Source organism: Hemiscyllium ocellatum, chromosome 1, assembly GCF_020745735.1.
Source record: "Hemiscyllium ocellatum isolate sHemOce1 chromosome 1, sHemOce1.pat.X.cur, whole genome shotgun sequence".
NCBI lineage: Eukaryota > Metazoa > Chordata > Chondrichthyes > Orectolobiformes > Hemiscylliidae > Hemiscyllium > Hemiscyllium ocellatum.
The window spans coordinates 160,963,876-160,989,593 of record NC_083401.1 but is presented as its reverse complement, the minus strand read 5'-3'; the positions used below and the strand labels follow the sequence as shown (position 1 = coordinate 160,989,593).

Below are 25,718 nucleotides of genomic sequence, written 5' to 3'. Positions count from 1 at the left end.
GCCCATCGGGTCCACGCCAGCCCCTCCAAAGAATATCCCACCCAGAGTTACTTGTTGCAGAATAGCGTGCTACTGTGTGCCAATCTCACATGCATCCCGGATCTTCTGTGTCCTATCAGGCTCCCGATCCTTGCTGCATGGGAGCGCACAAATTATCCACAAGCTGCTGTATACACAAGGAATATCGAGCAATCAATCACAACTGCCTTCTAAATCGGAGCCAATGGTGTTAATCTGAGACGTGGGTTTGGGGATGAGGATTGGCCAGGACACCAGCCAGAACTCCTGTCTTCTGAGAGGAATTCACGTTTCATCCGACAGGTGACCCTTCCAACACTGCAGGAGTCTGACGGTATTGTGGCTGTCAACCGAGATTATATGCTCAGATCCCTGAAGAATGCCTTGAACCCACACTGTTCTGACAACCGAGTAAAAAGTCAGGTCTGCAGATGCTGGAGATCAGAGCTGAAAATGTGTTGCTGGTTAAAGCGCAGCAGGTCAGGCAGCATCCAAGGAACAGGAAATTCGACGTTTCGGGCCAGAGCCCTTCATCAGGATTCCTGATGAAGGGCTCTGGCCCAAAACGTCGAATTTCCTGTTCTGACAACCACCTGTTTGAAGGAGCAGCGCTCTGAAACGTAGCGCTTCCAAACAAACCTGTTGGACTATAACGTGGTGTGTTATTTTGTTCTGACAACGTGATTGTAAAATACATTCATTGTGAGTACATTTCAAAATGAATTTTTTTGGGACATTCTGAGGGCTATACAATTGAGAGTTTCCCAGTCTGGAAATACATATTAACTGCTTATTTCATACAGATAATTTTTAAAATACAATTTAATAATTATACAAGTCATGATGGTGGGAGATAGGCTTTCATTTGAACTTATTAATATTTCCTGTGAGTGTCTCCCCAAAGTGAATTCAAGGTTAATTTAAAGAGAATATCATTTGTCAATCTTACTTACTTCAGGAAATCACATTTGTTGGAGCGATTTTCATTGTAATGAGTTTTCTTTAAAAGCTTGCTAAGATGGAGAGGGAACCAACACAGAGCGAAAAGCACAACTAGAAACAAAACTGTTTTGGCTACCTCTCTGCGCTGTAAAAAAAATACAAAAAACAAGCTTTAGTTCAAGCAGTCTTAGCCAGTTACAGAGAGTATCACGCAAAGCTCTCATGCTTTCATTCGTGTTGGTAAATTGAGGACCAATGACAATCCTTGGATCTATTTATCAAACAATTAGGTGTAACAAAATAACATAATGTATGCTGGTGGAAAGGGAGTGGCTTAAATAGAGAGTAATGATTAGATTCCCTATAGTGTGGAAACAGGCCCTTCAGCCCAACCAGTCCATATTAACCCAAGCACGGCCAATTCACCTGACCTGCACAGCTTTTGGACTGTGAGAGGAAACCGGAGCACCCGGAGGAAACCCACGCAGACATGGGGAGAATGTGCAAACTCCACACAGACAGTCACCCGAGGCTGGAATTGAACCTGGTGCTGTGAGGCAGCAGTGCTAACCACTGAGTCACCGTACTGTCCCATTAATTGATTTTAATTGCTATAGCATCAAGTGTAAATATGTGTGATTAAATAAAATGTCAACGCAGCGAGAGCAGAGGAAGCTTGGATCCTTCTCAATCATGGTCTTCCATCTACCAGCTCAGGAAGGATCAAGGAGAAAGATCAGGGGGTAGACTGTTTAAGAGAACAAGAGGGTTTGAAGAAACAACAGGCTAAAATAGTAATGAAAGAGACAGGGAATACCAAAAACAAAATCTGGTTTCTTCAATTAAATCAAATTCAGTGACAGCAGCAATGAAGATTAAAATGAAGGAGAGTGAGTCTATTACATTTTAATTTTGAAACTTTTTTTATTTCTTAGAAAAAAATTAATTTTCTGAAAAAAAAACCGTTGTCCACCACTAAAAGTCCAGGTGGAAAGTTAAGAGCTGATTTAGTTCTGAGAGTTTGGAGAATTTATGCTACATTAAGAAGTTCCAGACCTACTCGTTTCATGTCTGGCTCCCCATAGAAAGTCCTGGGTTGGTGAATCAAGCTTTTGCTTTTTTTTAAAATGGAATTATTAATGGTGTAATTTGTCTCATTAGGCTATTCATTTCTTCACAACAGTGTCACTCACAAACCTATAAGGATATGATGCAAAAGGTACACAAGTTATACACAAACTGATGAGGTATTGGCACTTGGGTTAATTATATGTTTAGTCTTGAGAGCACATAAAAACATCCTTCAGTCCACTGAGTCTGTACCAGGCCTAACTATTTTAATCTCATTTTCTGGCACTTGGCCCATAGCATTGCAAATATCTTGACATTTTGTGACTGAGGTATGTTCACATTTGCACACAGCTTCTCTGCGGCATTAAACTATAGTTAAAAATAAAACGTACCCGTTTCAAGTGCTCACTCAAGGCAATCCTCAAACTCTTGTTCCTCTTGCTTAACATCTCACTGGTCATCCGAGCGTAGAAGAAAGCAGTGCAGACAAGGGGCATACAGAAGTAAAACCCAAACATCCACCAATCCTTCACATTCATGTAGAACTGGAAGAAAACATTTTGCTTCCCGTGAGACAGAAGGCGGCCAGACAAGATGTTCATAGAGAGAGCATCTTTGATATTTTCTTTTAATATTGGAAAATCTAGCTGAAAGACCAAGGGCCACAGTGCAGGACTCAGTACGTGTTTGGAAAGACTAATGGGATATTTTCAAGTTTACTGCAATGCCAGTACAGCCTTGAGATTGGAGATACTTAAACAAATTTAGCAGCCTGGTCATCCTTTCTCTTAAATTCTTCTGCAAGGGTAATATTGAATACCTGGTGCCTACGGATTCCTGGATTTGATAAGATTTGTAGCTCAGGTTGAGGTTCTGGATGTAAGTTAAATCGCTGAGCTGGAAGGTTTGTTTTCAGATGTTTCGTCGCCATATTAGGTAACATCATCAGTGAGCCTCTGGACAAAGCACTGGTGGTATGGCCCACTTTCTATTTATGTTTTTAGGTTTCCGTGAGTTGGTGATGTCATTTCCTGGTTTTTTTTCCAGAGGGTGATAAATGGGATCCAAGTCAATGTGTTTGTGGAGGGAGTTGGAATGCCGTGCTTCTAGGAATTCTTGTGTGTGTCTCTATTTGACTTGTCCGAGGATGGATGTGTTGTCCCAGTTGAAGTGGTGTCCTTCCTCATCTGTATGTAAGGATACTAGTGTGAGTGGGACATGTTGTTTTGTGGCTAGTTGGTGTTCATGTATCCTGGTGGCTAGTTTTCTGTCTGTTTGTTACAGCCCTTGCACGGTATTTTGTAAATAACATTAGTTTTGCATGTTGTCTGTATGGGGTCTTTCAAGTTCATTAGCTGCTGTTTTAGTGTGTTGGTGGTTTGTGGGCTACCATGATGCCAAGGGGTCTGAGTAGTCTGGCAGTCATTTCTGAGATGTCTTTGATGTAGGAGAGAGTGGCTAGGGTTTCTGGATGTGTTTTATCTGCTTGTTGGGTTTGTTGCTGAGAACTCTGAGGATTGTGTTCATTGGGTATCCATTCTTTTTGAATATACGGTATAGGTGATTTTCCTCTGCTCTGCGTAGTCCCTCTGTGCTGCAGTGTGTGGTGGCTCATTGAAATAATGTTCTGATGCAGCTTTGTTTGTGAGTATTGGGATGATTGTTTCTGTAGTTCAGTATTTGGTCAGTATGTGTTGTTTTCCTGTAGATGCAGGTTTGAAGTTCCCCATTGGCTGTTCACTCTACTGTGACATCTAGGAACGGCAGTTTGTTGTTGTTTTCCTGCTCTTTAGTGAATGTTATGCCAGTGAGGGGATTATTGATGGTCTTGAAGGTTTCCTCTAATTTGTTTCGTTTATTGAAGACAAAGGTGTCATCCACATAGCGGATGGGTTGGATGGTTGGCAGGGCTGTTTGTTCGAGTCTCTGCATTACTGCCTCTGCTAAGAACCCTGATATCGGAGATCCCATGGGTGTTCCGTTGGTTTGTCTGTAGGTTTAGTTGTTGAAGGTGAAGTGGGTGGTAAGGCACAGGTCCATTAGCTTGAAGATACTGTCCTTGCTGATGAAGTTGGTGGTGTTTGGTGTATGTGTCTTTGGGTCATCTAATAGTGTTTCCTTGGCTGAGTTGATGTTGATGGATGTGAACAGGGCTGTATGTCAAAGGAGACCATTATTTCATCCTCATCTATCTTGGTGTCTTTGACGGTCTTCAGGAATTCCTGGGTGGAGTGGATGGAGTGGTGGGAGTTTACTACTAAGTGTTTTAGTCTTTGGTGGAACTCCTTGGCTAATCTGTACATTGGCATCATGGTAGCCCACAAACCCACCAACACACTAAAACAGCAGCTACTGAACTTGAAAGACCCTACACAGACAACAAGCAAAACTAATGTCATTTACAAAATACCTTGCAAGAACTGTAACAGGCAGAAAACTAGCCACTAGGATACATGAACATCGACTAGCCACATACAGATGAGGAAGGACGCCATTTTGCCTGGAACAACACATCCATCCTAGGGCAAGCCAAACACAGATTAGCATGAGAATTCCTAGAAGTGTGGCATTCCAACCGGAACTCTATCGACAAATACGTTGACTTAGACCCCATTTACCACCCTCTGAGAAAAAGAACAGGACATGACATCACCACAGGAACTGACATCACCAACCCAAGGAACCCGAAACACACAAATAGAAAGCGGGTCACTAACAGCAGTGTTTCACCTGAGGTTCACTGATGATGTTACCTAGCATGGTGACGAAACCGTCTGAAAATGAACCAGCGAGCAAACATACATCCTAATTCCTGGTTATTTATAGCAGAGAGTCACATCCTGAAATTTAACACAACCTTTTATACTTTCAGTTTCTGACTGAACTGTGATTTATCTCTGAACAACAAATATTAAAGAATATACACTTAATGGTAAGGGTCTAGGGAGTGTCGCTGAACAAAGAGACCTTGGAGTGCAGGTTCATAGCTCCGTGAAAGTGGAGTTGCAGGTAGATAGGATAGTGAAGGTGGTGTTTGGTATGCTTTCCTTTATTGGTCAGAGTATTGAGTACAGGAGTTGGGAGGTCATGTTGCAGCTGTACAGGACATTGATTTGGCCACTTTTAGAATATTCTGTGCAATTCTGGTCTCCTTCCTATCAGAAGGATGTTGTGAAACTTGAAAGGGTTCAGAAAAGATTTACAAGGATGTTGCCAGGGTTGGAGGATTTGAGCTAGAGGGAGAGGCTGAACAGGCTGGGGATGTTTTCCCTGGAGCGTCGGAGGCTGAGGGGTGACCTTATAGAGGTTTATAAAATCATGAAGAGCATGGATAGGATAAATAGACAAAGTCTTTTCCCTGGGATGGGGGAGTCCAGAACTAGAGGGCATAGGTTTAGGGTGAGCAGGGAAAGATATGAAAAGGACCTAAGGGGCAACTTTTTCACACAGAGGGTGGTACATGTATGGAATGAGCTGCCAGAGGATGTGGTGGAGGCTGGTACAATTGCAACATTTAAGGGGCATTTGGATGGGTATATGAATAGGAAGGGTTTGGAGGGATATGGGCCGGGTGCTGGCAGGTGGGACTAGATTGGGTTGGGATATCTGGTCGGCATGGACAGGGTTGGACCGAAGGGTCTGTTTCCGGGCTGTACATCTCTATGACTGCTGATGTTGGGAATCAGAAAAAACCCCCCAGAAATCGCTGGAAAAACTCAGCTGGTCTGGCAGCATCTGTGGAGACAAAGCAGGGTTTCTGAAGGAGGACCTGACCTGTTAACTCTGTCTCCACAGATTCTGCCAGACCAGCTGAGCTTTTCCAGCAATTTCTGCTTTTGTTTGTGATTTGTCTCTGTTTGTTTTAGATTTCACATTCTGAAAGTTCAACGGTTTCTCAGCAAACATGGTGCTTATTTCTGTTGATTAAATCTGGTTTGCAAAGTATGTACCAATATTTTTCTTCTGTCTTAACAGTTGCTTCCTTCCCAGTTTTGACTTTTGCCCTTGGGTCAATATGGAAGGGGAGATTTCCCCACTATGCTGGACCCAGGTCCAATGAAGGGTATATGTGAAGGGTACCATGATGAATTCGGTCTACACGTTTTCCAACACACTGCAGTTACATTTCATTGTTACCTTGACTGTAGTTAGAAAGGAAAAAAAGGACTCACATTTATCAAGTGTTCTGAAAAGACACAGTCCTATTTAATCACCACCTCTGTCAACCTTCCTACTCGTCACACCGACTGTCGGATATTCTGTGAGAATACAAATTCTCTCCACTAAGTATTCGGAATACCAAAGGCATGGCGCTCAATCCCCACTGTAAACTCTGTCTTCTAGCCACTGCCTTCATGTCTCCCCCAACTGTCTGAGATTGAACCAGACCACGTGCAAACGCATCATTGTGTTTGAAAGCAAGTTGAACCTTTGACAGCGCATCTGCTACATCACTGCGACTGACTAAACTACTGCCTCAGCTTATCTGCCATTGAAACACTCACCCATGCCTTTGTTATCTCTCGACTCAACCATCTCAATGGTGTCATAGCCTGCCTTCCATCTGCTCTTAATTACAAACTCATCCAACTCTCCGTTGCTTCTGTCCCAGCATGTAACAGATTCTGTTCATCATCTCTGTGCTGGATAGCCTCCTGGTCTACCAGGACCGAAACTTTGAAATTCTCATCTTGTTCTCAGATCTCTCCTTGCCTGATCTTATCTCTGCCACTTCTTCCACCTCCTGAAATCTCCATGCTCACCCAATCCTGGTCACTTGAGAATCTATAATTTGAATAACTTTAGCACTGACAGCTGTGCCTCTGGCCCTAACCTAGAATCATAGAAGCCCGACAGTGTGGAAAGAGGCCATTCGGCCCATCAAGTCCATACTGACCCACCCCCACCCCAAAAGAATATTCCTGTATTTTCCCATAGCTAATCCACTTAGCCTGTATATCCCTGGACACTACGGGCAATTTAGCATGGGCAATCCACCCTAACCTGCACATCTTTGGAGTGTGGGAGGAAACCGGAGCACCCGGACACAGGGAAGAGAGTTCAAACTCCACACAGACAATCGCCCGAAGTTTAGAATTGAACTTGGGTCCCTGGCACTATGAGTCGGCAATGCTAACTACTATGCCACCATTCTGCCCAACCTCTAGCATCACCTCACTGAACTGCCCCAGCTTTTTAGTCTTGTTCCTTGGAGACCTCCTCTTTGACTAAGTTTTTGGCCATCTGTCTTAAAATCTCCTCACAGGCCTTCGTGTTAAATTTTGTTTCATACCAAAACATCTTGTGATGCTGTAGTATATCAAGAGCATTATGGAAAAGCAGGTTGTTGTTGTTATATCTTGCCCTTGATGGCCTTAGGATATGCCAAAGCACTAAACAGCCAGAAAAGCGTTTGTAAAGCATTGTCAGTGTTGGAATGGAATTAGTAGCTACTGTTAAGTCACTGGAATAACTAAACATGTAGGAAGTGACTGGTTAAAGGCAACTACAGAGTCCAGAGTGTGGTGCTGGAAAAGCACAGCAGGTCAGGGCAGCATCCAAGGAGCAGGAGAATCAACATTTCGGGCATGAGCCCTTCCTGATGATGGGTGCTCCAGCATCCCACTCACCACTCTGATCTGCATTCCTCACTTTCTCTAAGGTAAGTACAGGTCAACCATCCAGGCAGACAGTTCCTGAAGAGCTTTAAAGGTGAGCTGATGTGATTACTGGAAGTCAAACTTGACCAAGAGGGTGCGATGAACTTTAGTAATTTCCTTTTGTTACTTAAACAGTTTTCTAATGTATTAATTCTCACTTTACAGCAATCAATACTGCTTCTGATTTTACATTACAGTGGTGGAACCATCAGAATCTCGTGTGGGTGACCCTGCCTCTGAATTATTAGCCAGCAGAATGTGGACCCCACTGTCCCATAAAATCCAACCTATGAATATAATCATTCTCTTTACATTCCTTCACCAAAGCAGCTATCTCTATTTAAAAGATTTGAGCTCTTTATTTGGATCTGTTAAGCATTAAAATATCTTCTTTCTTTCTTGCCTCATGTGTTTCTCTTGATCTTGAGAATTGAAAAATGATGCTTGTGGACAAAATTATCCATGGAATGTATCCTGGAGGGAGGGTTCTGGTTAGCTTCGATGGGTTGTGTAGTTGTTCAGAATAAATCCCAACAGGATGGGTTCAATTCCTGTCCCGGCTGAGGCCATCTTGTGGGGTCCTTTCTCACCTTGTCCCCTGAGTGTGGAAGGGAATGACCGCCACCGACAAAAACCTTAACATTGGGAAAAGCACAGGATTCCGTGTTTATTTTTTTAAGGCACGTTCTGTTTGGAATCCGTTCCATTCTGCGTGTGCTGTGCTTGAAGGCAGGACTTTCCCTCATTGTCTGCTGATGCTTCAACCCAAGCGAGTTCCTCAGCAGGTTTTTGTCGGTGGCGGTCATTCCCTTCCACACTCAGGGGACAAGGTGAGAAAGGACCCCACAAGATGGCCTCAGCCAGGACAGGAATTGAACCCGTCCTTTGGGATTTATTCTGAACAACTACACAACCATCGAAGCTAACCAGAACCCTCCCTCCAGGATACATTCCATGGATAATTTTGTCCACAAGCATCATTTTTCAATTCTCAGGATCAAGAGAAACACATGAGGCAGGAAAGAAAGAAGATATTTTAATGCTTAACAGATCCAAATAAAGAGCTCAAATCTTTTAAATAGAGATAGCTGTTTTGGTGAAGGAATGTAAGAAAATGACTATATTCATTTGTTGGGTTTTATAGGACAGTGGGGTCCACATTCTGCTGGCTAATAATTCAGAGGCAGGGTCACCCACACGAGATTCCGATGGTTGTACCACTGTAATGTAAAGTTGGAAGCAGTATTGATTGCTGTAAAGTGCGACTTGCCTTTATCAGGAAGGACATCCCATTTTACAGAGTTCCCTTCCAATCAGATGAGCCAGATTTCTTGCCTCAGCAGCACCTGTCAGGAATGGTGGCTATGCTTGGACTATCAACCGTTCCCAGGGCGAAACAGTTTTGACCGACAGCTAAGCCCAGGGATCGGGGAAAGTAGATTGGGATGTGGGGAAGCAGGTTCAGGTGGCTTGAGAGAGGGTTAAAAGAGATGATTGGAAAGGCGTCTCTCATAGCAACAGGGATCTTGCAAAGGGGGCCTTGCCTGCTCCCAGACTGAGCAGCTAAAGCTGTCAGGCTCCTACTAGTGATGATGTGCCCTTGCCTTAGTAACATACCACTGGCACTGGGATGAGGCCCTTCAGTTGACATTAACTGGCTGCATCGGATCAAGGATTGCATTGTGTCACAGTGGGTCGCACTGCTGCCTCACAGCACCAGGGACTAGGGCTTGATTCCAGCCTCGGGTAACTGACTGTAGGGAGTTTGCATATTCTCCCCGTGTCTGCGTGGGTTTCTGCCGGGTGCTCACGTTTCTTCCCAAAGTCCAACAGCGTGTAGGTTAGCTGGATTGGCCATACTAAATTGCCCTATATGGTCCAAGGATGTGCTGGCGAAGTGGATTAGCCAGGGCAAATATGGGGAATGGGTGCGATGCCCTATGGAGCATTGGTGCAGACCTAAAAGGCTGAATGGTCTCAATCTGTGCTGTAGGGATTCCAAGACAGGTCGATAAATTGTCACCTCCCCCAATTCATATAATTTCAGATTGACAGGGGAGGGTGTGTCTGTGCAGGACGGCCAGACACAGGAGTTTACAGACCCCCACCACCTCCCACCTCTTGCCTTCAAAACCACGAGCAGGGGAATGTAAAATCCAACCCCCCAACTGAACAGGTTTGATAGGTCAACAGGTACTGCAGGTACTCCTGAACTTGAAAGGTATTGAATCATCAATGTTTGGGTGGCACGGTGGCTCAGTGGTTAGCACTGCTGCCTCACAGTGCCAGGGACCTGGGTTTGATTCCAGCCTCGGGCAACTGTTTGTGTGGAGTTCCCTCTGGGTGCTCTGTTTTCCTCCCACACTCTGAAGATGTGCATGTTCAGTGGATTGGCTACGCTGAGTTGCCCAGGGTCCATGGATGTGCAGGCTGGGTGGATTAGCCATGGGAAATACAGAGTTATGGGGCAAGGATAGGAGGATAAGCCTGGGTGGAAATACCCTTTGGAGGGCTGCTATGGGCTTGTCGGGCAAAACTGGCCTGTTTCCATACTGTAGTGATTTTATGTTATGTTTTTCAAATGAGTAGAAGGCCATTCAGCCAATCATACCTATGTCAGTGCAACAACATGTGGGCGGCATGGTGGCACAGTGGTTAGCACTGCTGCCTCACAGCGCCAGGGACCTGGCTTCAATTCCCGCCTCAGGCGACTGACTGTGTGGAATTTGCACATTCTCCCCGTGTCTGCGTGGGTTTCCTCCGGGTACTCCGGTTTCCTCCCACAGTCCAAAGGTGTGCGGGTCAGGTGAATTGGCCACGCTAAATTGCCTGTAGTGTTAGGTAAGGGGTATATGTAGGGGTATGGGTGGGTTGCGCTTTGGCGGGTCGGTGTGGACTTGTTGGGACGAAGGGCCTGTTTCCACACTGTAAGTAATCTAATCTAAAAAAAACATTGTTGGCCCCATTTTTCTGCCCTCTTTAGCAACTTCAATATTTCACACAGAGGGTGGTACGTGTATGGAATGAACTGCCAGAGGAAGTGGTGGAGGATGGTACAATTACAGCATTTAAGAGGCATTTGGATGGGTATATGAATAGGAAGGGTTTGGAGGGATATGGGCCGGGTGTTGGCAGGTGGGACTAGGTTAGGTTAGGATATCTAGTCGGCATGGACGGGATGGACTTTCTATGTTGTACGTCTCCATGAGTGCTTCTCTTATTATTCTCAGTTGTGATTTACTTGCCTTTCAATAATCACCGAGTTTATTTATTTCAGATCTGAATGACCTTTAATGTGGAAAATTGCAGTGGAGGAGATCATAGCAGAAAGTGAGACTGAAACTTGATCTAAATTCAGGCAAATAACATGCAACGCCCAAAGTTTTGCTTATCCTTTCGCTTACAAAATATCATGACCGCAACTGCAGAACGATTGAATATAGGAAGTGCACCATGAAACACAGGTACAGAGAACACCTTCTTTTATATTAGTTAGAGCCAAATTGGTGATGTGTCTGGCAGGAAGCTGACAGGGTAGTTTTAAGCATGAAGTCATGGGAAAGACGGAGATTTTAAAGTTAATCGGAAGGCAGGCTGAAGATTAGTTTGCCAGAAAGAGAAATCAAAGATGTGCTTTTCTGAGATGGACGGTGATAATCATTTTGAAAGGGAGGGGGTCAGTTCCCTTTCAGGAGAGGGAGTCATTTATAAAATAATGGAAATTAGGCTTATTGGGAATGTGAGCAAGGAAGCAAGACAAGCTCTCATGGAAGAGGCGAGCTCAGAGTGGGCAAAGGTGGAGGGAAACTTAAAGAGAAAAGAAAGTCAAGGCTAAGGGAAAATCTGAGGGGAGGCTTGGCTTGATGGGAATAGTGAAGAGGGTGAGCAAAGGCAGATGAACATGGTCACAACTCTAACCACAAAGAGAATGGCATCCTGGCGTATATTGTTAGAGATTAACTGAATACTCTTAGGTATTGAGATTATTGAGAAGATTTGTAGCTCAGGTTGAGGTTCTGGATGTAAGTTTGCTTTCTGAGTTGGAAGGTTTGCTCTTAGACGTTTCATCACCATGCTCCGTAACATCCTCAGTGAGTCTCCGGTGAAGAGCTGCTGTTCTGTCCCACTTTCCTTTGAAACAAAAAGGGGGCGACACGGTGGCTCAGTGGTTAGCACTGCTGCCTCACAGCGGCAGGGACCCGGGTTCAATTCCAGCCTCGGGCGACTGTCTGTGTGGAGTTTGCACATTCTCCCCATGTCTGTGTGGGTTTCCTCCGGGTGCTCCAGTTTCCTCCCACAGTCCAAAGCTGTACAGGTTAGGTAAACTGGCCATGCCATAATGTTCAGGGATGTGTAAGGTTAGGTGTATTAGTCAGGGGTAAAATATAGAATAGTCGGGAATAGGTCTGGGTGGGATACTCTTTGAAGGGTTGGTATGGACTTGTTGGGCCAAAGGGCCTGTTTCTACACTATAGTGATTCTATTTTATGATTCAAACTTGCCATTTGAACTCTTAGGAATGTAAGAAATAAGAAGAGTAGACCTCATTGCTTTCTGAGCCTGATCTCCTCATGAAATATGATCACAATTAATCTTCAGTTTCAACTCCACCTTCATGCCTGCTCCTAATACTGCAAGTTAATTCCACCTTCTAAAATCCCTGTGCTCACCCAATCCTGGTCTTTTAAGCGTCTGTGTGTCTTTCTAGTGGGCACACACAACATTTTCTGGAGAAGACCGAAGTCGCAGCCATTGGGCTGACTTGTGAGAGTAGGCATTGCCTCTAGCAACAAGTGTTCAGGCCTAACCGGCCAACAGCAGGCTGGCACTGTGCCCACCTGAGGTCCCAGAGCAAGGTGGCACCCAGGCACAGACAGAGGAAGGAATGTGTTGGTGGGTGAATTAGTGGTTCAACAGTGAAAGAGTTACAACTGAAAAGGTCCAATTCAGATTCAGTCAGTCATGTATGTTGTAAAACAATGCAAGTAGGTCGCAAAATGGCTGGCTGCGGCCTGATTAATAGAAACAAGGAAACAGGCCCTTTGGCCCAACGAGTCCATACCAACCCTTCAAGAGTATCCCACCCAGACCTATTCCCTACTACTCTATATTTTACCCCTGACTAGTCCAATCAGCAGGAAGACATTCAGTGAACAAAAACAATGCAAAATAAGTGCCATTTGGTTGTAAAATGGCCAGATTTGAATTTGCGTGTGTGACCCTCAGTGCAGAAAAGATGAGAACCTGTGGGTTTTTTGTAAGTGTTCGGTCGTAGACCGACTCTCCCACACTACCTAAGAATAAATGCCTGTACCTGTACCTGTGACTCCTGGTGGTTTGTCAAGTTGAACCACAACGGCACACAAAGCTGGGTCTGCCTTTCAGCAGCTTGTCTCCCCCTCTCCTGAACCCAAAATGTGGGCTCTTCGAACAGGCGCTTAGTGCCTTTCACAAGGAATCTTCTGCAAACCCTACAAACAGACACACCAGGGCCTGCTGGCTGTGTTCTCACACAGCAAACCGAGCTGGCTTCATACCAGGTCATTATATGGCATGGATTGCCCACTTAAAGGTCTAATTGGTCATGGAGTGGGAAGAGCATCCACAGGGTTTCCTGTTAGGGATTGGACTGGAGCACAGGATTCTGCCCATGGAGTCTGGATGGATGTACTTCCATCAGGAAAGATTCTTTTCCTCAGGTTAGAGTTGATTAATGGCAGAAATTCGCATGTTCGTTGGTGAGGATAAGATGGCACATTGATAGTTTGAAAATAAACTTTCTGGAATAGATTGAGATACAGAAAGACCTGCATTCTGTTCAGTTTTATACCATAAGTAAATGAAGCCATGATGGTTAGAGTTCACCTGAGGAAAGTGAGAAGAAATGGATGGAACACGTGTGAGACTACATGGACATACACAAGGCTGCATTTTGGCTGAATACAAAATTGGTTGTATGGTAGGAGGCAGTGGGTGGTGGTGAGGTTCGTTTTTCAGAGCTGAAAAATGTGTTGCTGGAAAAGCGCAGCAGGTCAGGCAGCATCCAGGGAGGAGGAGAATTAATATTTCGGGCATAAGCCCTTCTTCAGGCTTATGCCCAAAACGTCGATTCTTCTGCTCCTTGGATGCTGCCTGACCTGCTGCGCTTTTCCAGCAACCCATTTTTCAGCTCTGACCTCCAGCCCCTGCAGTCCTCACTTTCTCCAGGTTTGTTTTTCAGACTGGACGACCATGACCAGTGTTGTCCCACAGGGATCCGTACTGGGCCCACTTTTGTTTGTCATTGATATAAATGATTTGGATGAGGATATGGGAAGACTGGTCAGTAAGTTTGCAGATAACACCAACATTGATGAGGTAGTGGACAGTGAAGAAGGCTATCTAAGATTACAAAGAGATCTTGATCAATTAGGTGAATGGGCTGAGGAGTGGCAAATGGAGTTTAACTTAGATACATGCGAGGTGTTGCATTTTAGTAATACAAACAAGAGTAGGACTTGTACAATTAATGGTCAGGGCAATGTAGTGGAACAGAGAGGCCTCAGGGTTCAGGTACACAGTTCTTTGAAATTTACATCACAGATAGACGCTAAGAAGCTGTTTAGCATGTTTGCCTTCATTGCTCAGAACGTTTTTTTTCTTTATTCATTCACGGGATGAGAGAGTCGCTGGCTAGGCAGTAGTTACTGCCCATCCCCCAATTGCCCAGAGGGCAGTTAAAAGTCAACTGCTTTGCTGTGGGCTGGGAGTCACGTGTAGGCCAGACCAGACAAGGATGGCAGTTTCCTTCCCTAAAGGACATTAGTGAACCAGTCGACAATGGATTCATGACCACCATTAGCTTTCTAATTTGAGATATCTATTGAATTCAAATCCCACTATATGCTGTGGTGGGATTCAAAGCTGGGTCCCCAGAAGGTTATCTGAATTAGCAGTCTACTGATAATGGCACTTGGCCATTGCTCTCCCCTCCCTGTATATGTTTGACGACAGGAACTGGAATGTCATGTTGAAGTGTACAGGACATTGATGAGGCCTGTTCTGGAGTACTGTGTGCAGTTCTGGTCACCTGTTCATAGGAAGGATATTACTAAACTGGAGAGGGTTCAGAAAAGAAGTTACTAGGATATTGCTGGGAATGGAGGGTTTGAGATATAAATATAGACCCAAAACACTGGGACTTTTTTCTACTGGAGCATAGATAAGCACATGGATGATGATGGGATAGTGTAGGGGGACGAGCTGAGAATAGTTCACAGGTCAGCACAACATCGAGGGCCGAAGGGCCTGTTCTGCGCTGTGTTGTTCTCTGTTCTCTGTTCTATGTTCTATAGGAGGTTGAGGGGTGATCTTATTGAGGTTTATGAAATCATGAGGGTCATAGATAAAGTGAATTCCCTAGGTTGGAGGGAATTCAAAACAGGGGGCATATTTTCAAGGTGAGAGGAGAAAGATTTAAAAAGGACATACCTTTTCATACACAGAGAATGGTTCATGTGTGCAATAAAGTGTCAGAGGAGGTTGTGGATGCAGGCACAGGTACGATGTCTAAAAGACATTTGGATAAGTTCAGGAATAAGAAAGGTTTGGAGGCATATGGGCCAAGTGCAGGTAGGTGGGACTGGTTTAGTTCGGGAACATGGTTGGCGTGGACAGGTTAGACCCAAGGGTCCGTTTCCATGCTGTATGATTCTATGATTCCATGGCTGTATGAATGTAAGGTGCAGGTCACTCATTATACTTATATTTGCCAAAAGACTATATGGGATTTCATACAGGACCCTGCTCTGATTAGAAAACCATTTCTGAAGGGGACTTGGGACCTGTCTGAACAAAGCAAGCAATCGTTTACCTCCTTAACCAAGCAGATTGAAGAATTGTGACTGAGCCATGCAGAAATGGAACTTAATGACCCTTTCTCTCAGAGGGTTACAAGTCTTTGAAATTCCCTTCCTCAAAAGGCAATGGGTGTTAAATGTTGTTAAGGCGGGAGGGCGGGCGGGGGGGGGGGGGGGGAGGAGGAGGATGGATTCATGATTACCAAGGGGATGGAAGATTTTTGGCTACGTACAGGAATGTAGAATTGAGGTTATAACCAGAGCAGCCAAAAAAGTGCTGAGCAGAATACTTGCTATTTTAGAATCCCTACAGTGTGGAAACAGGCCCCTAGGCCCAATCGTCCACACCAACCCTCTGAAGGGTAACCCACCCAGACCCATTCCCCTACCCTCTATTTACCCCTGCCTCTATGGGCGATTTAGCACGGCCAATTCACCTGGCCGGCACACCTTTGGATTGTGGGAGGAAACCGACGCAGACACGGGGAGAATGTGCAAACTCCACACGGACAGTTACCAGAGGCTGGAATTGAACCTGGGTCCCTGGCGCTGTGAGGCAGCAGTGCTAACCACTGAGCCACCCTGCCGCCCCAATCCCTTTTGTCTTTATTCATAGAAATGCCCTTCAGATTATATTAAATGAGTGCCAATCATCTACAGAAAATGAAATAAATAGACAGAAAGAGACCTGGAATTAAGAGGGGTGAAATTAAAAGGGACAGGTTTTTTTTGTTCAGATCTTCAATAATAGCCAGAAGCTGAGGCCATGGGACTTCAACTTTGTAAGAGTCAATTAGCAGCACCAGCTTTATTAAGACACATCACACCATTAAAAAAACAATGTTCATTGGAATAGACAATCCCTTTGGCATGCATAGTCAGTATCTCTCACATATTAAAGCAACCCCACACAGTTGATGAGTGTCAATATTGAGCCTTGTTGTAAGATACTTCTTTGGTTACCCTTTCTTTAAACGATTGTTCGATGCTAATATCTTACGGTAGTCTTGAATCATGTTTCTATGCCAGATGGTGTTTTTCTCTTCTTTCTTGTTTTTAAATAAGACCTTTTAGTATTTGGCGACGGCAACAGCAAAATCAGCAAAAAGGGGCAGCAGAAAACAAAAAGATATTTCTGGAAAGGCAGGGTGAGTCAGGCAGCAACTTTCAGATTTTCTGCATGTAACTCTACATGAGGCGTCACCAGAAGCTGCTGTCTTATTCACTCTTTAGAGAGAGTGAGTGCCAACACCCCGACCTATATGTCTACTACACAGAATACTGGTCTTCATATAAAGTTCACAGCAATTACAAGAATATGGGCCTGAACTGAGATGCTAGAGACAGTGGACCTGAGAAAATATATTGCACAGACTCACTGTTTGTGACACCCATTTCTTATCATCTTCCTACCTTGAGGAACTGTTGTGACTCTGTCTATGATAGTGGTCTCGCTGAGTTGGAAGTATTTGACAATTATTCCTAACATTTTCTCACATCAAAACACATTTCAAACCAAAACATAGGAGATCAGAAGCCACCACAGATAATTGTATCAAAAGCCCATATAGAATGTCAACATTGAGCAGATGTTCGAAACCAAAGCAACTGAAAAATATTCAATCTCAGGATATCCTTTTGAACAAGAATTTTCCTTGCCCAACTTGAATTTGGAAACATAAAACTATCCACTTGACCAACATGTAATCATGTGGAGTGAAATTTACATAAACAAGGATGGTATTTAGATTAGATTACCTACAGTGTGGAAACAGGCCCTTCGGCCCAACCAGTCCACACCGACCCTCTAAAGAGTAACCCACCCAGACCCATTTCCCTCTGACTAATGCACCTAACACTATGGGCAATTTACCTGAGCTGCACAGCTTTGTACTGTGGGAGGAAACCCACACAGACACGGGGAGAACGTACAAACTCCACACAGATAGTCACCCAAGGCTGGAATTGAACCCGGGTCCCTGGCACTATGAGGCAGCAGTACTAACCACTGAGCCACCGTGCCGCCGAATTTAGGTAGCAAAGTTAAGCCAGCACAATAACGAACAAATTGTTGGAAAGGTTCATAGGGTTAGGTGGAACACAAAAGTTACACCCAATTTTATTCCCCATTGAGATCAATTGGGGAACTCCCTGAAACTTCCAACCAGAATTTTAGTGAAAATGTGACAAATTCATTTATGAGGATTTTTATGCTGGATTAAAATTCCATGTGGGGTTGAATCTTGCTGGTGGGGCAATTTCCTCACATTCCCATTTATTTCTATATCAGTGTCTTCTATTCTAGCCATATTCATTTCTATAACTGCAAAATAATAATTCAATCAAAAATAAAACTTATTTGATGCTGAAGAGAGTCTAAAATTAATTTAAAAAGTCAGTAAATGTTGATCCTGTATCTCATGTTCTCTCCCCATAAGGCTAAAGCAGATACATTTGCTAATCTTTAGAAATGCAATCTTACCCGATTAAACTCTGTTGTTGGCAGAATAAGGCACACGCTGTAGTTCTGTTTACCGTATTCCAATGTTACCATATTAAAAGCAACAGCCTCAGGAACTGCCAAGAGGCTGGCAAGGATCCAAATGCCAATAATCTCTAAAGCAGTCAGTAGAGGCACTCCAATCCCCTGAACCCGGCTCCAGGAGACAACAGCCCGATACCTGTTTCAAAATCATAGGAGGCACAGTCAGTTTTCGTTCAACAGAACAATACCTTATACTTCTCATTATCTTGTACTTCTATACAAAGCTCCAAGTGGCAAATGTATAATACATAGAGTGTGCTACAATATATAAAGGTGTACTAAAAAGTGTTCCGATTAGAACCAGTTCATCAACAAATACTTGACATTCAAAATCCATTACTGTCTGAAAGTATACAGTCCTGCTTGCTTACACTCGGTAAGATTTACATAGCACAGAAATAACACATTATACCGACCTGAGCTGTGCCAGCTCTAAGACGGCACTACAGCCTTCTCACACTCTATTTACCACATTTAAACCAGTTGGACTTAAACCAAACACTCTATCCATCAACTTCTTTCTCTCATATACTTATCTAGCCCCTACTTAAATGCACCAATGCCATTTATTTCAGCTGCTCTATCACGGAGTCAGTTCCATATTCTCACCGTCCTTTGTGTGAGGAAATTTCTCCTGAATTCTTCCCTGGATTTATTATTATACTTATCTCATATTTATTGTGTCATTCTAGGTGTGGGTAAGAAATTTGGGCAAAGGGATCAGTATTTCAGAATTGTAGTCCTATCTCCAAATGCAGTCCCTTCGAGCACAACTTCACACTCAGTGTAAATATAACTCTAAACTTATCCTGAGAAGTAATCAGCCTGTCTTTATACTCCCAGGTTGTAAGGCAGTAGATGACTAAATAAAGTCAGAGGACTGATATACAGCATCTAACTCTAAACTCTGGGCAGCTCTGTTTAGGGTGGCTCCTCTGTTTAGTTCAGAAGGTTTAAGGACTGTCACATCCTTGTCTGTTATCCTGTGGGAGGGCGATATGCCTCAGGAAAGGAGACCTCCGGGCAGATGTTGAGCAAGGGGTTCAGATTGAATGCTTCAGTGAAGTCAGCAGAGAGAAAGATGTAACCTTTTTAGAAAGTGGTCCTTTCGAAATCATTGCCCGTGAGGGTAAACAGGAACAGCTTTCCAGCATTTATTTTTCATTGCACACTCAGAGCCCCGTTTACCTACATTGGCAAGCAACTGAAAATAGACTTATTGTAGCACAGGAACCTGCAAAAACATTTTTTATTAGATTCCCTACAGTGTGGAAACAGGCCCTCCGGCCCAACCAGTCCACACCGACCCTCCGAACAGTAACCCACCCAGACCCGTTTCCCTCTGACTAATGCATCTAACACTACAGGCAATTTAGCACGGCCAATTCACCTGACCTGCACATCTTTGTGACTGTGGGAGGAAACCTGAACACCCGAAGGAAACCCACACAGACACGGGGAGAACATGCAAACTCCACACAGACAGTCACCCGAGGCTGGAATCAAACCTGGGACCCGGTGCCGTGAGGCAGCAGTGCTAACCACTGAGCCACTGTGCCATACTCTCTACTAGGGGTAATACAGGAAGTTCTGATAAATTGATCCTACTATTTATACTAGGATCAAAAACTGATGGATTTTCAGGCATTCCTTTTTTCTGAATGTTGTAGTTGATGGCAAAGCCAGTTTTTAATGCCTATCCCTGACTGGCTTAGAGAAGATGGTGTTAAGCTTCCTTCTTGAAACACAGCATTCCACGTAGTGTAGACATACCACAATGCTAATAGGAAGAGAACTCCAGGATTCTTACCTCATGAGTGACAGTATAGTTCCATGTTAGGAGAGTGTGAGAGTTGAAGATGAACTCGCAGGCACTGCTGTTCTCATGCATCTGCTACCCTTGTCCTTTCAGATAGATGTCATATTTAGAAATTACTGCACTGTATCGGACAAACGGCACATTCTCCAGCCAAGGTGAACCAGTGGTGGGGAGTGATCGATGGACTGCCAGTCAAGAGGTTGCATTGTCCAGGATGCTGCTGAATTGTACTCACCCAGCCAAGTGAGGAGTTTTCAACACATATCTAACTTGTACATTGTTGATGGTGGACATGTTTTGGGGAGCCAGGAGACATTGTTACTCAGTGCTGGACCTCCACCTCCTGAGTGTGGAGGTGGTGGTAGGTGTGTTGCTCTCTATGTCTTTGTGGTGAGTGCGTTCTTTAGGTGTTTATATAGTCAATTATGTGCAAAATCGATGATGTCTGATTGAATGAGAAGTCTCTTGTAAAGTAAACAAGATCAAATTGATTGCATCTCTGTAACTATTTGCAGGTTATAAGGACAGGCCGTATGTTACCTCAAAGGCTATCGATAAAATCTCGTCTTAGTTTTGCCTCCCCCGGGATCGTACTTTACTCTCCCATCAAGCCCTCATGTCATGATCCTGGTGGGTGGTGCTTTAACACTCACCCGTTTCACAGCAAGTTACAACATCTCCCCCAAAACTTTTTATAATACCTATTATTATGTTTAACACAATCCCATCTCCCTTCAGGTCTTAGACTTTACACATGCAAACAGTCTGGCTGTCTTCCTGATAGTCTCTGCTTCAGGTTCATCCTAATCAATAATGTGAGGATGGTCCCTCTGTAAAGGGATGCAGTACCTGCAGTTCCTTAGTATGGCAGCTTTGGCAATACGAACAGTATACTACACCTGTGTGGACTACTGTACACTTGCTATTTAAATTCTCGATCTGTACCTGTTACCCTGATTCTAGCCTTGGCAAATTCTAATGTGTGGCCTACTGAGCTTGACCGAAGTGATGGTAATCGTGAAGGAGTGAGTATGGAGCAATTTCTTAGGCAGCTGAGTCTTCAGTTTTTGACCTGTCAGTAACTCTGACAGTGCCAGACCACATTGGAGTGGATCTATAATTCAATAGGACTGTGTCGCAATCTGAATTCATCTTCAACAGTGACCTAGCCATCCTGAGCCCACATTTGGCATCCCTGTTAGATTCAGGGTTACCACAGTGAGCTTGTCACATACTCAAATCCCAAGTTGGTCACTAAATGGCTGAAGCTCTCATTCACAAATTGTGGCTACTTGCCTGAAATAACCACATCAGGAATACCTCATGCGTTGTGATTATCTAACTTAAGATTCAGATAACTCTTCCATACTCGACCGGTGCAATTTCTTAACCTTGATCCATCAGGAGAAATAATAATAATGAGGTAAGACTTTAATCAAATACAGTCAAAACCATCCATTCACATTGTTAAGGTCTGTTTGGGATAATTGGGTGTTAAAGGCTCATTTTGTTCAGTCTGTGGATGACACATGTCTAACAATTGCCAATGAGTTCCTCAATGTTGCTGGATTATCCCAGGCCAGCATACTGACAACTGGGCTAGGGCTTTCCACTGGGTGACTATCAAATGTCCTTGCTACCTTCCCCAAGATGTCCTCTTGAAGTGAAGCTGGGATGACTAGTCATAGAATCCTAAAGTTGTACAGCATGGAAACAGATCCTTCAGTCCACCTTGTCCATGCCAACTAGATATCCTAAATTAATCTAATCCCATTCCTATTCATGTACCCATTTCGATGTTTTTTTGAATGTTGTGACTGTACTCACCTCCACCACTTCCCGTAGTAGCTCATTCCATACATGCACCATCCTCTGTGTGAAAATGTTACCCCTTAAATACCTCTTGTATCTTTCCCCTCTCACCTTAAACTTATGCCCTCGAGTTTTAGACTCCCTTAACCCTGGGAAAAAGACCTTGACTATTCACAATGTCCATGCCCTTCATGGTTTTATAGACCTCCATAGGGTCATCCCTCAGCCTCTGATGCTCCAGGGAGAACAGCCCCGGCCTATTCAGCCTCTCAGTACAGCTCAAACCCTCCAACCCTGGCAATATCCTTGAAAACCTTATCTACACCCTTTCATATGTAACAACATCTTTCCTATAGCAGGGTGACCACAACTGAATGCAGGATTCCAAAGGTGGCCTAACCAATGTCCTGTATAGCCGCAATATGACATAGTCTTTCATCACGAACTGGTATGTCATCAACAGTGAGTAAATTATTTTTGTGTATGAAATATACTTACATGGTCAAACTTTGATGTCATAGAATCATAAAGTCATATAGTGCAGAAAAGACCCTTCAGCCCATTATGGCTGCATTGACGTAACTAGAACTGTGACCAACCCCCAGTACAACACGCGAATGGTGAGACATTCCTCATTTCTCTCTCTCTTTTTTGTGTTGAATCTGGTTAAGTTGATGTGCCTTGCTGGACATCGTGCCCTTATTGTCTGGTTTTAAGACTCAATGTCTTGGATGGAACCAGTATCATGACATGTAAGGCAGTCAAAGATTGCTCTGATCTGTCCTTGCCTGCAATTTTCCCGACATGTACACTGTCTCATAAGGTTTGCTTACAAAACAAAGTCAACAGTTTTGTATTTTTGGAGGTTCTTTCTCATCCAGTAGAGCAAGTAATGATTTGCGATCTATTGTGATGACCAGTTTCAGACAAGGGTGTAGTCTGAAAGTCTCTTGCAAGCACATATAACTGAGACAGCTTCCTTCTCAATCACCACATTTTGTGTTTCTCTATCAGATAATGTCAAGATGTCTAATGGACGAGTTTACCAAACCCATCTGGCTGTTCCTTCAAGTGTACTACTCCTAAACTTGCAGCTGGAGTATTGGCTGCAGTTATCTTAGGGCATGAAATATTAAAATATCCATAAACATCCAAAAAATGTTCTCTTGATGAAGACTCCAACACCATCCTTGGGTCTTCTGTAGTGGTTGCTAGGTTAGGCAAACACTTTACCAGCTGGTTCACCACAACCAAGACTTTTTGATGATCCTAAATTGACTTTGGAGTGGGGGGGACTCCATAATGGCATCACTCCTTTGAGAATAAGCCGGCCTGCCTTCACCGTTGATAATGTTGTCCCAAGAGATGGATTCTTTGGAGAATTCGCGCTGGTGATTCAGTGTGAGGCTCTGATTTTGTAAACACTTTCATATTGCATGCATTCTCTGACCATACTTTTGCCTGTTGCTCACTATCACGTCCATGTGGCATATTGCTCCAACACAAAATACTTGGACCTCAGTCACCTTCTGTGACAGAGAATCCTGCAGGCACACCACTCTCTGGGTGCAGACATTCCTCCTCATCTCAGTCCGAAAAGGTTTATCCCTTGTCTTGACCCTGCAACCTCTGGTTCTGGACTCACCATTCATTAAGAACGTCCTTCCCTCATCATTCTTGTTTAATCCTGTGAGAATTTTATAGGTTGTAGGTTTCTATGATAGTTCCCCTTATTCTTCACCACTCTAGTGAATATATTCCTAACCAATCCAGTCTTTTCCTGCATGTTGGTGCTGTCATCGCAGGAATCAGTCTTTTTTATGCCCCATTCATGGACAGAATGCCTTTCCTCAGATAAGGAGACCCAAACTGCTTACCAAGTCCCTGTATAATTACAGTCGAGAGTGTGGTGCTGGAAAAGCACAGCAGGTCAGGCAGCATCCGAGAAACAGGAGAATCGACGTTTCGGGCATAAGCCCTTCATCAGGACTAAGGAAAAGCTTCTGCCGAAACGTCGATTCTCCTGTTTCTCGGATGCTGCCTGACCTGCTGCGCTTTTCCAGCACCACACTCTAGGCTCTGATCTCCAGCATCTGCAGCCCTCACTTTCTCTTCCCTGTATAATTGCAGCAAGATATCCCTGCTCATGTACCCGAGTCCTCTCAGTGTGAAGGTCAACATGATACTTGCCTTGAATTGAATGATTTAGTTTAGAATACAGTGAAGCTGGACGCCATTTTGAACAGTTTAAGAATACAAAAAACATGACTGGAAGAGAGGCTACATTGGTTCCACTACCTCCACCATGAGTCCGAAGTCCAACAACAGCTACGTCTCCTCCACTGCCTTGCTGCTGCCTGTGAAAGACCCACTCAATACAGAAGTCGCCACTCTTCAGGCGCCATCACTTTGCTGCTGGGCCCACCTCACCAACTCCACCGCTGATGCCAAGTCCCATGCCAGACCCACACTCGCCCGCAACCAGGAGTCCTTGGCTCCACTGCCAATTCACCAATGCCAGGAGTCCCCACTCCGGGCCTAGTGAAACCAGGAATCCTTGGCCCCACTGCTAGCCCGGGCTGCTGCCACCCTCCTCCAAGGTATCGCCTTATCAGTGCCGCCACCATGAAAGGAATGCTGCCATTGCCGCCTCAATCGCTGGAGGAGCTTTGCTGCCGGCCATCCCGACAATAACAGGAGGGTATCCCAGCTGCCTTGCCCACCGCTCCGAGTGTCGGGAGATTGCTGCCGCTCTGTGTCACCTTCGCGGACGTGCCTTTACTGTTGATTAACTCACTGCTAAAGGCTTGAAAGAAAATAAAAACGAACTGAGAAGTGAAAGAGAAAGAAGGAATGCGGAAGAAAAAGAAAGCAGAAGGAAGTGGGTGAGTCCTGGGGTCCAGGTGCCCACCCGCAGCCATGCTGCTCTGCCGCCATTTTCCTCACCTCCTGCTGGATCCGCACGCTTGCATTCAGCAACTGGTCTCTGCACCTATCCCCCTATCCCAATCCGTCACCATTCAGAGAATCTGCTCTGCCGGCTTCTGTCTCCAAAGTCAATAACCTCCACATTATACCGCAAGGCCTCGCAAAACCACAACCGCAGCAACATACTGCAGGCCACCCTGAAAAGGCGAGATTGAGACTTCTGCTCTTCAGTGGGAGAAAGTCAACCTCAGGAATTCCCAGCAAGCACGAGCAAGTACCGGATCAGAATAGTGGTCACTGCCAGGACTGCATTCAGGTCTCAGAATGTTGGCAAGGCCCAGGTAAGTCCAGGGGATTGGATAGGGAGGTTTTGGGGAGGGGATAAGGAAGGGTGTGGGAGCAGGGATTGTGCTTTGATGGCTATTCGTGAAGTAACAAAGAAGAGGGTAAGGAGGTGCCTCTGAGCTGCTTTGGGACAATCACCGTGGCTCCTTCAGCAGCAGTGACCAACACATAACCCACACTGCCACGAACAACAGACACATGAGAGTACATCACCTGCAATTTCCCCTCCAACCCACACACTTGGGGCTTCACTGTCACTGGGTCAAATATCCGCCACTCCCTTCCAGCACTGAGAGTGTACCTACACCACATAGGCTCAATGATTCATCATCATCTTCTCAAGGGCATGAACAAGGAATGCTAATGTTAGCTGGGGCTGTCACATAGAGTCATAGAGATGTACAGCATGGAAACGGACCCTTCGGTCCAACCCATCCATGCCAGGGCCACCCATCCCAAGGACCTTGCTCTATTTCTTCAACGCTCAATGAATATCCAATACCTTGACTGAATTTTTATACCATAGACACATATACCCTATCATTCCGTATGACAACAGCAGCTTTCTTGAGTCTACTGAATGCATGGTGCGGACCCATTGATGTGAATGTTACTGCTGCAAAATAGAGCAGTGCCTCAGAAACATCCAGGTCAGTTTTATCACGGTTAGATATGTGGGCAGAACAGGCAGCAATCTGCCTCACACTGAACGTCAGGCCAGACAAAGAAAAGGAAATACC

The 25,718-nt window shown here is 44.6% G+C and overlaps 1 protein-coding gene across 1 annotated transcript in view; it reads right to left on the bottom strand.

Annotated features, from left to right (window-relative positions):
- Positions 1-25,718, bottom strand: part of ednraa (endothelin receptor type Aa) — a 53,445-nt gene that overhangs the window by 15,889 nt on the left and 11,838 nt on the right. Inside the window, exons 3-5 of the mRNA XM_060827205.1 lie at positions 18,012-18,210; positions 2,424-2,576; positions 972-1,105 (exon numbers count right to left, since the gene is read on the bottom strand). Of these exons, the coding sequence (XP_060683188.1) occupies positions 972-1,105; positions 2,424-2,576; positions 18,012-18,210 (486 nt within the window). The remainder of the gene's footprint in view (positions 1-971; positions 1,106-2,423; positions 2,577-18,011; positions 18,211-25,718) is intronic.